Source organism: Lathamus discolor, chromosome 1 (genome assembly GCF_037157495.1).
Source record: "Lathamus discolor isolate bLatDis1 chromosome 1, bLatDis1.hap1, whole genome shotgun sequence".
NCBI lineage: Eukaryota > Metazoa > Chordata > Aves > Psittaciformes > Psittacidae > Lathamus > Lathamus discolor.
Genome location: NC_088884.1, coordinates 87,028,585 through 87,044,190, shown reverse-complemented (window position 1 = coordinate 87,044,190; position 15,606 = coordinate 87,028,585). Strand labels below are relative to the sequence as shown.

The following is a 15,606-nucleotide window of genomic DNA, read 5'->3' as shown; positions in this document are numbered from 1 at the left end:
CTCAAAATAGGAGAGAACAGTAATTACAAAATTTTACTAGAAAAACGTGTCTTCAGTGATAAACCATTTTGCTACTGTTGATGTGCATAAACTATCCTAAAACGGTTTTAAGTTCTAACTTACTTTGTGCAAATGTGTATGGTTTTTGAGGGACAGTGGAGTTCTGTATCATCTTTTAGCTTTCATTTTTTAAGACCCTTTGAGTCTAAGATTTAGTATAAGAGTTTGCAGAGAGCATCTCTGAGGTCTTGACATATATTCAGTAGGCTAAGAGAAAACATGAACCTGAGAATAAATTTTTTAAGTAAGATTGGAAAAATACCATTTGAACTCCATACAACCAGAAATGTTTGTTTTCTATTCATTTCAGAATAGGAGATAAGGCTGCTAATTCTATATTCTTTGCTAATAAAGGCAAAACTAAGGGGTACATTTCAGAAAGCCAAACCTTTGATTAGTGTGCACTTTGCTTTATATGTGTCTCAGTGGTCTACACTGTAGTAGAATCTTACAATTTCAGCATAGAAAGAGGACAGTGAATTAAAAAATCACAAAGTTGTGTTCTAGTTAAAAATAATGCTCACTACTTCATCAACCCTGAGGAACTTTCAGTGTGGTTTTCTTTGTTGTGGGATTTTTTATTTTTATTTTTTTTTCCCAAAAAACTGGTGTGTGAAGCATTAGTTAGTCATAAGATAATAGTTCAGTTGTTTTTATTGTCTGGTTATGGTTTCATTTTGCCAAGTACAGTGCCTTACTATGGAGGGCAAGCTGTAGGGAGTAATCACTTTCAGGGTAACTTAGCATGATGTACTCTGAATACACAGCAGTTAAAATGGCAATTTCCTTTATCTTGAGTTCTTGAATATATTTTCATTATTTTTATCTGTATGCTTGATAATGTTAAAAGAACAAAATAGGGAGTAATTTTTACAGATTTTTTTTTTTTCCTCTTGTCTCAGTTTATCTAGCAGCTTGTGGAGAAACATTGAACATTGTTTTCTCTCTGCCTTTCACGGACTTTGTTCCAACCACATGCAGTACTAGATTCTCTTTAAGGGTAAGTTCTTCCACTCCTTGCCCCTTTTGTCTTAGAAATGTGAGATAGTTTCCCTAACTTCTTCAGTCAGCAGATTTTGAATAAACTCTTTCCTGAAAGGAAATTAGTCTTTTTCACGTCTGGCTCATAGAATTTTTCTTGAAGTAACCAGTTTTCTTGAAGTAAATGGTTTCAATTGCTTATATGAAGTATCCAGTCATAGGCTGGTTTAATTATATATGCACATATATATATTACACACACACAAATAAAAATATATTTTAAATATATATATACACATATGCTTCATACATATGTACACACGGTATGCATATTTACTATATTTACTTAGACTGTGTATCTGTGTATGTACTTATCACTTGGAAGTCTGTTCGCATTTATTTAGAAAATGTGAAAATCTAATTTATGTTCAAAGCTAAAAATCAAATTACTGGAATGGGTACCCTCAGCCTTTTTGGAATGCCATTTTCCAGATTTTTAAGAGTTTCTGTAGAATAAGTGATGATGATAAACTGTTTTTGTAAAGATGTAGCTAATTCTTTGGCAGACTCTAGCACTTCACTGAAACAGAAGCAGTCTATTGCTACTGAAAATAACTAGTTGGTGATGATGTTGGTAATTTTGTATAATTTGATAGCAAATAAATCAGTGTTTTATCTATATAATTTTGTTTTTTAAGTATGGTTTGGTTGGTTTGTAGGGCAGCCTTGGCTAGTCACTTAACTTTTGCAGTATGGCTTGAGCAACATAAGAGCAGGCACCAGTAAAAGCCATGCCCCTTTGTTTAACAGATTGCTAAGTTGTGTGGGAGCTGTGGTCAGCAATCACATGCCAAAATTGAGATTTCTTGCCTCACTTTGCCTGTAAAGTGAAGATGATGGTGCATATGAACATGCAAACACCATAAGCATTATGCATAAAGTGGATGTAAATTAACCTTTTTTGATACTAATGTCTGATTTTTAGGGAGAAGATGTTGATCTTCATTTGTATCTACCAGATTGTCATCCTAGTAAATATTCCCTTTTTATGTTGGTGAAAGATTGTCAGCCTAATAAAATAAGTCCTGAATCTTGTATTTCTGCTGAATGTCAAAGTGGTCAAAAAACGGACAAACCCAAATGGAGGAACATTACTCAAGAAGAGTGAGTTTTATTGTGATGTTTATGTATTTATATTGGCTTTTCATATTTCCTTATTTCGTTTGTGATGAAAGCAACCAGCTATATTTATGAAAGATATTTAATGCAACTGTTGTCCTTCAAGTAAGTGTGCTGTTTCTTTTTGAAAGGGCTGGATGGGTCGAATGCTGGACAGTCCCGAGTGTTGTGTTTACAATTGACTACTCATGGCACCCAATTTATCCTCAGAAGGCAGATGAACAGTTAAAGCAGTCCTGTAAGTGCCACTACTCTTTTCTTGTTATCATGTTTCATTTTGGGAACAGTTGTGATTTTGTTGGATCAAACTGCTTAAATTTGCAGAAATTCATTTTGAACTGAAGTAATATTACATGTCAAACGGGACAATTACAATCTGTAGAGTGCACCAGGTTTGATTTAAAAACTGACAACATCTCGTGATGCAGAATTTCAGAACATGTCCCAGTTCCCTGTGAAAAAAGAGGATACTCTCTGTAGTTGTCTTCACCTTGTCCTTAACAAAGTGGATCTCATAAATGGGTTGTTGCATAATATAACCTATCACTTGGTATATTAAATATGAAGTACAGTATTTTTGGCAGTATCTTATTCCTTAGCCTTTCTAAGCTTTTTTTCCTGTGGATGTTGTGCTGTTCTCTTATGATTAAAATATTTAAATACACTATATATGAGATATAACAACATGGTCTTTCCTTCATGGATATGAAACTCTGAGATTTTCTTGTAGCTAGCACTGTTGAAGTGAAGCATGGCCACCTGATGCAAGTGTTAGACTGGTCAGTCTATCAATAATTTCTTCATAAGAATAGTTAAATATAAATGTCTAAACAACTTTTCTAAGTATGAAATATTCTGTAATATATACGTGCTTTTGAAAAAAAAGTTATAAAATACTTAAATGCAGAGATAAATGTAAGTTACTTTTTATGCAGAGGGAAGTATGCAGGAAGTTATGGGGATTACATTAAAGTCTTTCAGGTTGAGATTCTAAAAGCAGAAACGATGAAGGAGAGGTATTAGAAGAATAATGAGGGCTAATTTGGATGGGCCTCAATCAGCAGGTGTTAGAAGACATGCTGAGTAGCGGTTTTAGGTTTTTAGTTCCAACTATTCAAATCTAAAAGAACTGAAATTTTAGAGGACGAAGCAGAAAAAGTGAAATTCATCTTGCAGATGTTCATCAAGTACTCTTGTGAGACTCTGTCAGCTTATGTCAATTGTGCCTACTTCAGATTTGAAAACGTGCTAGTAATTGTGGCAATTGAACCTGCTTTTCAAAGTTTTTACATGCACAGGTAATTTTGTCTGCAGCATCCTTCAATGAATATAATCCAGCACAGTTCAGATTACTTCTAATCTGTGATGCTGATAGAATGTGTTCGTTACAATAGAAACATCTTTATTTTAAGTCAATTGATGGAACTCTTTAAGGCTCTCAGAAACCAATATGTCGCATTACATGAAATGCAGCTTACAAAAAAGTGGTCATCTCACTGAAACATTTAGCTAATTTATAACACAGCATAATGCAAGCACAGAGCAAGCATTGTAGGCAATAATAAATTAAAGCCTTGAAGGTTTTCTGGCTGCAGATATGTATTCACTGTATTTCTCTGTGTCAGTTCTTCCAGTTAAACTGGCACCTGAAATCTTACTCCATGTAGAGCATCAATTTTCTATGGTTTTCCCATAGAGTTCTTCCTAGCAATCACTTCACATCCCCAAACACTTCTGTCTTGTCACCTTTCCTCACTTAAATAAAGACAAAATGCTTTCTTCTCCCTAACTACAAATAGAAAGAAGGGATAGGAAATGAGATTTGAATTTGCAGACTGTTTTGTGCATAGAATAATTGAATTCTTTGAGTGGAAGCTTTGGCCCACAGGGCTATTGATTCATAATAGGTTTTTAATATAACTTTTGTAATTTTCCTGTTTATTCACTTTTGTTTATTCTGCAGTAGCTGTGTGGTTGTGGGAAATCTACTGCACTGTGATGAAAGCATGTCTTTGTTTAACTTGAAGAGTAAGATAAATAAATTGAATGCTTTTTTTGGATCTTGAAGGATTTTTTTTCTCTTGCATAATTAACATTGACTAAAATATTCTGTATTTTCCTGCTGTCCCATAGTTAATAGATGTGAGAAACCAGTTCTGTAGTATGAACTTATTAAAATAATTATAATAAAACATAATTATATAAATTATATAAATTAGCTGCAGAAAGTTGCATATTTAATACATATTCCTATTTGCAGAATTCTGTTCATTGGAAGTCTAACTTGTAATAAAAATCTGTTTTCTTCTTTATTTTGCTCCAAAGTGTCAGAAATGGAAGAAACAATGTTATCTGTGCTAAGGCCATCGCAGAAAACAGCCGACAGTGTGATTTCATCTCCCATAGCTTCAACACGCGTTCCCCTTGACCCGTCAGAGTTGCCCCCGGATAAGCTCCATGTGGAACTGGAACTCTCTGCAGATTCTCAGATAACTCTATATGGACCCCTGCTCAAAGCCTTTCTGTCCATAAAGGTAGGCACAGGAAAGAGACTTACAAAATTTATGGAGGGCCACATGTAGGAAAGGGAAATAAATAATTCCTCGGAATTCATGGATTTAGCTGAAAAGTTCTTATAAGTACTATTCAATGACTTTGGTTGGTGATGTGGCATAGCTGCGATGAATTCTGCTGGCACAGGCTTATGAAGAGATTTCCAATATGTATATATGTAGACCCATATCACCATCATTTTCCTTTCAAAGACAGTGTTTCTAGACTTCATGTGTGGAAAATTTTTTCTTTGACTTTTGCAGTAGTAAATAGAAAATAAAATAATATCAGCTGTAATAATATTAGTGGGGTTCTTTTTTACAACCACTTTTATGCAAGTATCTATCAAAACCCATGCTTTTAGGGCATTTTAAGTTCTGCAGAGTGTCCTAATTGTTTTTGGTTTTGCTAAATTAGATTCTGTGAAATTTCTGGAAACAGGATCGTGGAGGGGAAGGGAGAAAAATATCAGAATAACATAAATTTTAAAAGCTACTTCAGTCGATATTGAAGAAGAGTTTTTCATCCTTTTCTTCATGTTAGTCTATTATGCTTTAAAATGTTTGTGCATATTGCTTAGGTTATGTCCTCTTCCATTCTTGGGTGGCTGAAAACAGTTTAGTTTCTTCCTAAGTCCCTCACCCTGCCTTGTTGAAACAAAAGCAGAAGCGACTGAACATATTGCTTCTATTTGACTAACCGTCATGTGGTTGGGTTTTGGCTGTTTATTTGGGTTTTTTCTCTGATGGGTTTTAGGGGAGTTTTTGTTTGTTTTAAAGGTCTGTTTTGGCTTATGCAGGTCTAGGCTAAAGTAATGTTTCTGGAGGCTTTCAGTTTGAGTCAGAGAACTAGGAATATTCTGAGACAGGTGATTAGTGTCAGGACTCATACCGAAACAGTCATTATGAATTTATATAAGGTATTGTGTGTAAGCAATGAATAGCAGAAAATATTAAGTTTTTACTGAGTATAGGGCTTGCAAATATGCTGATTATTTCTTCATGTTGCCACTAAAATAACAGGATTAAGATTAGGTCAGTATTGCATCTGGAAGATTTAATTTCCTCAACTCCTGAGGAAATGTATCCATGTTTAACGAGTTTATTGAGCTCCTCTTTTGGAGCCCATAAATTCATGAGATAGTTCTGTCTTTCCAAGGACAGCAGCACTTCTTCATTGCACTTTACATCTGAAGGTATATGTAAATAGTGCTATGTTAGATCCCTTGATTCTATGATTTAGTTTTCTGAGATGAGGATTTCTCAGCTTAAATCTAGCTTTTATCTTCTAAATCTCAAGAGAAATTTTAGGTAAATAGTTCATTTTTTGAAAATGTGCATTTATTGTACTTTTTACTATTTCTGTGACTGTGTGTTCATCTTTTTGCCCAGCTGTACTGGCAGCATCTCTGATAGATTTCCAAGGGTGTTTTTTTTATGCTTGTTTTCCTGACTTGAGGTTGAATAGTTGTTTTCAGCTAATTTTAATTGATCTTTTTTAATACATGAGGGATTGATTCCTAGACTTGCTTCGTTCATGCAGTTTTGTTAAGCCTTCTGTTGTGTAGTTTTTCAGTGTAACACTGTGTTTCTGACTGAAGGGCTTACTGGGTGGGAATGAATGATTTATAGGTCCTTGCCTCCCCACAAGAAGGTACCAGGGGTTAGTTATTGAAATTCTTAGCACCCTCTGCTGGGTCTGCCTTATAAAAAATATTTCAAAGTCTGTATTATAACCTTTTTGCTTTGCTGAAAAGCAGAGCAAATTAGCTTTGCTTAACTTCTGAGGGTTTTTTGATTTGGCCACAGAGCAATGCTTAATTCATATGCAGTAACACTAAAAATACTTCAGAGACTCAGTACTAGATGGTATATGTCCGTAGGAGTCATTATTCCCAGGCCGATAATGAGCCTCCGGTTTCCACAGACCTTTTTCAAGGATGTGGGTACTCACAGTTGCTTATTTTTCCTTGTACACTTCCTCTTTGCTTGCCTGTGCTGCAGACTTGTACTCACAGAAGAGCAGAGAAGATTTAGAAAACAAATAAGACACAGAAAAAGGAAGGAGGCGAGCAAGAAAATTCGTAAGATTCGAATCTGTTTCAGTTGAATGTTCTGTCTAGTACTCATCTGCATCTCACAAATCACCAGTGGAGCTTGTAGTAGTTGGAATATTTCTGTCAACATGAGAGGCTGAGGAACTAAATTACTTTCTAAAAATGAATGAAGTAACAGCATTTGTGTCTGTGTTTCTCTTTGGTCAGAAAGGATTTTGCTTCACAGAATGTTTAGTCCCCAACGCTTCCATGTACTGAATTAGCAAGAAAAGATACCCTGCATCATTCAGGAAATTCTTCTTGAGAGATGCTCCTTTGTTTTTTGTTTGGATTTTTTTGTTGTTTTTTGGGGTTTTTTTCCCCCTAGGCGGTAAGGAGGTGACAAATGATCAGAAATGTGTTTCTGATGCACTTAAATGAGGAAGCTGATTATTTTCTGTTTGGTTTTTTTTTTTTTTTTAATTATCAATGGATTTTCTGTTTCCCAGTAGAATTTGGCAAAGTTACTTCGTTACTTTGGTCTTAGATAATTGCAGGAGATTAGCTTAGAAACCAGGTGAGTTTTAGACCCAAGGGGAGAAATGTTTATGAAGTAATATTTTGTGAACATGTTTAAGACTTTGAAACCTGCTGATTTCAGAAGGTTGGATGAGAGTAGCATCCTGCAGGATGTGTTTTGTCTTATTGCTCTCAAAGTTATCTATCTCTAAAAGCACAATATCTGTTTTAAAATGTCAGTAGTAGTATTTCAGAATAGTTATTGGTATTGCATGCACGTAGAATATCAGTACTTTGAGAACTACTGAGAGGCTTATTTAAGGTAATGATTTTTCATTAATATAGGTCTGTATAATAAGTATGTATTTTAAAAATATAAGTATGTATGTTTCCTTAGTTATAGGTTGTAGCTATGCTGCTTATTTTAGGGAGGACTAACATAGAAAAAGATTGTATTTGTATTTCATTATATAGCCTATTATGTGTTTGCTTTGTTTTCCATATGGTCATAATGGTTCTTTTTCCTAGGAAAATTATTTTGGAGAAGATGACATGTACACTGATTTTGAAGAAGTTATTTCAAGCCCTGTTTTATCAATGTCAACGTCTTCGAGCTCTGGATGGACAGCTGTTGGAGTTGAGAATGACAAAAAAGAAAATGAAAGTTCAGTCAAGCCAGTTCACCCACTTACTTTACGCCCATGGGATATCACTGTGCTTGTGAATTTGTACAAGGTACATGGGCGACTACCAGTGGTAAGTACTTTAGAATATTAAAATAATTTCCTTCATGGGTTTTTTTTTTTTTTCCTCTAGTTTTATAATCCAGAGTTTAATTTAATTCCCTGGAACATGAAGTTAGGGTGGTGTCTACTGAAGTGTGTGTATGCTTTCTACTAAAACTGTGGTTATCTGAATCAAGTTGAGATATAATTTATTTTGCTTTTTCTTGGAGGCAGAACTGGATAATTTTTGACATGATTTTTATTCAGTAGACTTGATTGGTATGCTATTTTTGATGGACCATTATGATTTATCTGCAAATTAGCAAGACTGTCTCCTAATGGTGCATTCTGCTCTGTGCACCTGCATGCTGAGGCATCCCTGGGAGTAAGAACCCAGATAAAAAAGTTGGGTTTGCCCAAATGGGTTTGAATTGCTGGTTATGAAATTGTTGAAAGGCTTTTGAAGTTGCACATGTTTCTTTTGAAGTATCCACTTGGAGGAGAATGAGTATGCTTCCTTCTCACAGGTTTGCTTCTAATCTTAAAATTTCAGCCATTTTATGAATTTTCAGTTTCTGCAAAAGATGTTTTTAATTTTTATTTTAGCATTGCAGTCCAGATGGTCCTGAGTGCCCTACAGCTTTCTTGGAAAGGTTGTGTTTTGAGATGAAGAAAGGATTTAGGGAAACAATGCTTCAACTTGTGCTATCTCCAGTGAATTTGTTTCTGAATGACAACTATCAGGTAGTAAGTTCGTTTCACATGTTTGAGTGTGTGTGTCTCTGTTGTGGAAGTTGACATGATCTTGAAATTGCATTTGTTTTTGTTTATGCACAAATTAGTTTCATTAAAAGCAATGATACTTACTGTGCCTTACAGACCATATTGTTTTCAATTGCTGTGTCCTGAAATACATTGCTGCTGATGGCCTATATGAAATTATTTTTATCTTATGCACATTACAGTGTTTGGAAACTGAAATACTGTATATGGATGAAAATGTATTTCACCCTATTTTTTTTTACTCTTATGTCAGTAAGCTAATGAAAGATTTGGTTCATGCTTGTTTAGTCTTTCCAAATTCGTGCCACAAGCACAGAATACCTTTAGTATAACCACGGACTGTAGACTAACAGATAAAGGAATCAGAAGGAAGCAATGAACTTTCTTGATGGCAAAAAGTTATATGACAGAGATTGGAAACAATTTCTTCTTGTGAGGTGAGAGAGGGTGATCAGGTATTGGAACAGGCTGCCCAGGGGAAGTGACGGAGTCACTGTCCATCGGGTGTTCACAAACCGTGTAGAGGAGGCCCTTAGTGACATGATTTAGTGGTGGACTTGACAGTGCTGGGGAACGGTTGGACTTGATGATCTTAAAGGTCTTTTCCAACCTGCTTGATTCTATGATCTTAAGAAGTTCCACATTAGCCCTTATGTTGTTGAGATGTTATTCTGTCGACCTCTGATTAGTAAAGAGGAAATTCTCAATGAGAATGTAGAATCTACACATCTTGGTTTTTTGTTACAACGCTGTAGTTGTCTTCAGCAGCAGTCTGAAGAAAGTGATGGTGTGACGTCACAGGAATTGCAGATGCATAATCTGTATGGGATTAATAGAGTTGGCTTTTGAGATAGCTGCAGAAGTTGGATGTACTGACAGCAAGGTGGCAGACAAAATTCTGTTTGCTTCATAGCTTTTGTCAAGAGCTAAGTATCTGGATTGTAGGGCTTGTTTTTCAACTAAATGAAGTTATTGGAAGGTGCAGTTGACACTGACAGTTACAGCTTGAACATACAAACCTTTATATAATGAAAAACTGCATCTTCTGAATTTCCAGTTACGTTGGAACTGGATATGCTGGATACAGATCTGCTGGAATTTTTTTGTATTTTTTTGGTTTGTTTCTTTATGCTATGAGGTATCCAAGCATTTGAATAGCTGCTTATTTGAGAATACAATTTGTTTTGTGCACTGAATGAGACCGTTAAATGTTTTTCAAAACTGTAACTTAATTATTGCATTGCAGTTAATATGTATAAGGAAGCAGAGATGAGGTTGCAGGCCAAACTTTTTTTTTTTTTATTATTATTTGATTTCCCAGTCATGACTTATTGCATGATTTTTCTTCAGTATTCTTGCAGTTTAGACTTAGTAACACTGTGGTTATATATCTTGCCTTAGGTTTTATATGCTCTGTCTTCCTGGATTTATTTTGATTCAGACAAATAAGACTTCTGCCTGGGAATTTCTTTTGGTAGAAATAATAAAAATGCAGAGTAGCATGTTTTTAAAAATACTGTGAAGAAAGTTTTGATCAGTTATGTGTGTTACTATTGCCTAGTGTTTGATTGGTATTAATTCTTTCCATTTAATGTTGGAAACACTAACATTTTGTGTTTTAATAAATTCACCCTGTACTCATAGTACATATCTCAAAAATGCTGTTTGCTATTTCCCAGCTCAGTCTTAAAGTGAGAAGTTTACAGTAGCAATATCTAAAGAACAGGAATTGTTGCTCTGCCTAGTTGGGCAAGTATCATTGCTTTATGTTTCCCATTTATGTTCTGAAATAGCTTCTGAATTGAGACATAGGTCACTGGTGATATCAAAAGAGTGGGGTATTGTTTTTACTTAATTAAGCAACTCCAGAGGGTTTGCTGGCAGTGCAAACCAAACCAGGCAAGATAACAAGTTGGAAAAACCAAATGAAAGAGAAGTTTAGCTGTTTACTTCCTGGCTTTAATCCACAGCTTAGCTCAATGCAATCACAAACTTCTGGTGTATGTCTGTGCTGCTGTATGTATCTTTTCATTTATTTCTCTGGCTGTTGGAGTGATATTCTTTTGAAAAGTATTACAATCATTTTTATTTTTATATAATGTGTCAACTTTCTGATAGTAGCAGACTTTCATAAGTCATGGTTTTTAAGCTTTTGATCACTTCCAGTGTTAAGTATGTTTTTCAATTCATTTGTTATATTTTATTGCTGTAATATTTAACAGATGGTGTCTAGAGGTCACTGTGGATTTCACTAAGGGGAGGTTGATGATGGTTGCTAAAAATTAAAACAAGCTGAGGTTAGATAAACTTCTCTTGCAGTAAATCCTAAGATTTGCATAAATGTTGTGTGGGTAATGCTGAGAAGTCTTGAGGCTGTCCAGTTGTACAGAAGTTAACAGGATTTAAGAGGTGAATGTGAATGTGTAATCAGCTATCTCTGGTTGCACAGTTTTTGCACTTTGTATTTATGTATTCTTTGTAAATATTAACTTAAACTTACTTGTCTTTAACAGCGACCTGCAGTGGATGAAGTTCTTCGAGAAGGCCATATCAGCCTGTCAGGTCTGCAGTTGCGTGCTCACGCGATGTTTTCAGCGGAAGGTCTGCCTCTTGGAAGTGATACTTTAGAATATGCATGGCTTATAGATGTACAGGCTGGAAGTCTTACAGCCAAAGTTACAGCACCACAGGTACCACTAGAAGCTATTCAATTCAACATATTACCTTTCTTCTTTCTTGTAAAACTGGGGTAGCGCTGATTTTTGGAAGTAGGTGATCTTAGCTGAATTTGGATGCATCTCTGCCTTAAGTAGCCTTAATTTTATAGTTTGAAAATCTAATAATTTCTATAAATGAATAGGAGATGGCAAAAGATCTTAATCTGATATTCATCATCAATCTAGGTGTAACAGTGTCAAGTGTTATATAAGGATTTGAAAGAGTGATGGAACTGGTCAAATCAGTAGTGAACACTGTTGTTGCTACATGTAGACACAGGTGTGCTACATCTGTGTATGTTAATGTACTTTACTACTGATTAGAAAGGCAACCACAGTATCTAAAGGCACTTCTAAGCAGGTTTAATCTGTAAATAGAGAAGGTGTTTTGAGATGCCTTCAGCCATAAAATAGGTAACCTGGTGAAGAGGAGAAAGGAAAGTCTGTTAAAAAGTTTTAACTATGAGATGACTTAGTTGTCTGTGATGTTCTCTGAGGTTACTTTTATCTTGTAATGCTGACTTCTGGAGATGCAGGTTTGTTATCCCTGCTGGGTAACTCTCTGGGAAGGACAAATGAAGTATTCAGTTTTGATTGCAATCTGAAAAGCAATTTGATATCCCTCAGCTGTAAGGTTCTTGGATATATGTAGGCATTTGCATGAAGGGATGCTGCCAGCAATAAGGATATCAAGTTGAGCATATGGTGAGAATTTACTTTGCAAATCAAGTTCTGCCTTTCCATAGGAAGCTATGGACAAAGCACATTTTAAAGAAGGAGTTAAATGAGATCATTTGTGGGAGTATAGTATGGGAGTGTCTCAGGAGAGTAGGTGGTAGCTCAGTCGTGCTGCTCACTGCAGAAATTCAGTTGTTTGCTTTCACAATATTGGATTTTCTTAGGTCAGTCTTAGCACTAGCTCCTTTTAGTTTTGTCTTTTATGTTACTTTTATTTTTCTAGATGTAATAAAGTACACAATAGGCAGATCAGTTTGATCTATTTGTGGTGAGGGCTGCCAGATCTTTAAAAAAATGTTGCTTTGTCAATGTATTCTGAGACATGAGAAAAGTACACAAATTCTGTTTAGTAGTTTCTGTTTGGTTTATTTGTTCTACACATCTTCTACATCGTCATATTTCTCTAAAAACTGGAGTTATTTTCTAGGATTAAACATGTATTTCATTAGGAGACTTCTGCAGCAAATAATACCAAAGAAAAGCATACAAGTAATTTCAGTAAATCTAGAGTCCAGATACATTTTTATGCTACATATAAAGATTTTTGTGGCAGTATTTCCCAAAATGCTACCACTGATTTAAATAAGCTATAGTATTTACTCCACTGCTCTATGCTTCAAAATTAAACCTACTTGATTCAAAGTACTCTAAGGTTAGAGAACATTTTTAAATGCTTAATGCAACTTAAAGCTTTTCTTCCACTACAAAGCCATTCTCGGTTGTATGCTTCATACAGGATTCTTATTTTATTTTTTTGTTGCTAGCACTGCTGTGGAGCAGAACTTGAGTTTGCTGTTTCAGGGTCATTGGCTTTATTCCCTCCAATACTGTGATGTATTGCAAGAATCTGTCAAGGGACAACACCAAAGGGAGGAGAGGTTTTGTGCTCTCAGTCACAGCTATATTAAATTCCATTTAAATTACTGCTGATTTTAAGTGCCCATTCCTTTGGCTAGCCAAAGAAAACCCATTTCCCTCTTCTAATAGAGGCAGACAGTCATGAATCATTTCCTTTATGAATGAGCTAACTATATAAAAGACTTAAATCAACAGTAGCCTAATGACTAGGTCTAGGGAGATTCACCAGTGTTCTTTTAGCCAGTTTCCTCCTGTGCTCTCTAAATGTAACTTTGTTAAGGAAGTCTGGCATTTAACTTATGGTATAGAATATTTCCAAGTATTTTTTAAGGTAAATTAAGGGGAGCTCTGTCTTTACAATGAAGTTCTTAGTTGACTGTAATAGCAAAAGCTTTTTTGTTACATTAAGAAATAATTTAGGAAATTGTTTTATGTCGCAGTGTTTTCCATGAAAAATTACAGACTTGCATGTTATGGCCCAGACACAAATAAAAATCAGTCTTGAGTAACAGGAAATAGACTGTGTGTAGGCAAGGTAATGCAGGCAGAATGTTATGGTGGAGTCTTTTCTTTGTTTTTATTCCTGCTCCCAACATTTGGTTGACATTGAGTCCTCTGTGGAATACTGAAAGTTCATTTTGTGTACTTACTATTGGACAATGTGTTGTTATTTGCTTACAGCTTACGTGTCTCCTGGAATGGGGGCAGACCTTTGTCTTTCATGTGGTGTGCCGGGAGTTTGAACTGGAAAGGCCAAAATCTATAATAATGTGCCAGCATGGAATTGATCGTCGGTTTTGTGATTCAAAGGTAACCTTTCCCCTGTCTTAATTGCTTGCTCTATTTGCACAGGTTCATAGAATAGTAGAATGATTTGGACTGGAGGGGACCTTATACATCATCTAATTCTAACCTCTCTGCCATGAGCAGAGACACCTTCCATTAGACCAGGTTGCTCAAAGCCCTATCCCACCTGGCCTTGGATGGGGCAGCTGCAGCTTCTCTGGACAACCTGTGCCAGTGCCTCACCACCCTCACAGTTAGGACTTTCTTCCTAATAGCTAATCTGAATCTCCTCTCTTTTAGCTTAAAGCCATTCCTCCTTGTCCTGTCACTACATGCCCTTGTAAAAAGTCCTTCTTCATGTTTCTTGTAGGCCATCTTCAGGCTCTGGAAGCTGCTCTAAGGTCTTCCCTGAGCCTTACCTTCTCTAGACTGAACAACCCCAAATCTCAGCCTGTCATCATAGCAGAGGTGTTACAGCCCTCAGAATGCCTTTGTGGCCTCCTCTGGACTTGCTCCAGCAGTTTCATGTCCCTCTTGTGTGGGGACCACACAGCTGGACGCAGTACTCCAGGTGGGGTCTCACCAGGTGTCGTGTGAAAGGGGGGAAGATTTTCTTGACCACTAGTGTTTGATCTGTCAGTGCTCCAGGACAGCAGAGACCCTTGTGCCTCACCGGTTGTAAGTGTCCCATTATAGGGACTCTTCCCTGACCAGTTCTGCTGGATTGGAGGGTAATTCTACTGGTGTCTTCAGGGAAAGCTGCCAACAGCATCAGGGGGACCCCTCAGTGGGTCTGCCCACTTCATTTGAGTATGTTACCTATACTGGTGACTGCTAGTGCCCATGAAGGACTAACGCTAACAGTTTACAGAATAACACTCTTAATTAAGTCATGCCTAGTATTTTACCTCTGCTGTGACAGGTAAAAGCCAAAGGGCATATTCCAGTGTTCTTTAGGAGGAAAAGGTTATACTTCCCCTCATGCTCTTAGCACATTTCTGTGGTAATTTTTCAGCCCATAGTCTCTGTTGATGAAAACTTTCTTTGGTGGGAGACTTAGGCTGACAGCTTATAGTTCCATACACTACCTTTTTTTTTTTTTTTCTTCAGATGAACTGTGTCCCTGGGCCATGCCCAGCATCTGATGACTTAAAGTACACTATGACACGCTTAGCCATGGATGGAGCAGATCTGTATGTGGTAGAACATGGCTGTGCCACCAATATAAAGGTAAAAATAATTTATCTTAACATCAATTAAAATATTTCTTTGTCAGTAGAGTTCTTTGTGTTTTTTTACTAGAATAGTTATCTAAATCTATTGCTTGCTTACATGCAATGGACTAAACAAATCTGCTGAAACTTCAGGTGATAAAAGATTGGCTTGGACTGGGCCAGGAGTAGGTCGGTCTGGCTTTTGCTTGGTAATTCCATTAATGATTTTGGAAAATGATAAGGAGGAGTGGATGCCTGCCAAAATAAGAGTGGAAGCTGCAGGACTGGTGTATAAAATGTGGGAAAACACTAGGCAGTATAAATGTCAGTGTCTGTACTTGAGAGCTTATAAGAACCTGTGCTATGAGTTAGTAACTCGGCAACTGGAAATGATTGATAGGGATTTTGTACAAGTTGATGCTTGATAACTCCTAACCATCTTATGTGATACAGCTGTT

At 36.3% G+C, this 15,606-nt stretch overlaps 1 protein-coding gene across 13 annotated transcripts in view; it reads left to right on the top strand.

Annotated features, from left to right (window-relative positions):
- Nucleotides 1-15,606, top strand: part of BLTP1 (bridge-like lipid transfer protein family member 1) — a 114,419-nt gene that overhangs the window by 32,166 nt on the left and 66,647 nt on the right. For 11 of the 13 annotated variants that reach the window (XM_065684645.1, XM_065684599.1, XM_065684607.1 and 8 more), the window contains exons 16-24: nucleotides 963-1,060; nucleotides 2,027-2,205; nucleotides 2,352-2,458; nucleotides 4,546-4,754; nucleotides 7,856-8,083; nucleotides 8,659-8,799; nucleotides 11,349-11,525; nucleotides 13,830-13,958; nucleotides 15,045-15,164. In XM_065684645.1, coding sequence (XP_065540717.1) covers nucleotides 963-1,060; nucleotides 2,027-2,205; nucleotides 2,352-2,458; nucleotides 4,546-4,754; nucleotides 7,856-8,083; nucleotides 8,659-8,799; nucleotides 11,349-11,525; nucleotides 13,830-13,958; nucleotides 15,045-15,164 — 1,388 coding nt within the window. The remainder of the gene's footprint in view (nucleotides 1-962; nucleotides 1,061-2,026; nucleotides 2,206-2,351; nucleotides 2,459-4,545; nucleotides 4,755-7,855; nucleotides 8,084-8,658; nucleotides 8,800-11,348; nucleotides 11,526-13,829; nucleotides 13,959-15,044; nucleotides 15,165-15,606) is intronic. The other 2 variants (XM_065684624.1, XM_065684577.1) reach the window with 1 other exon arrangement.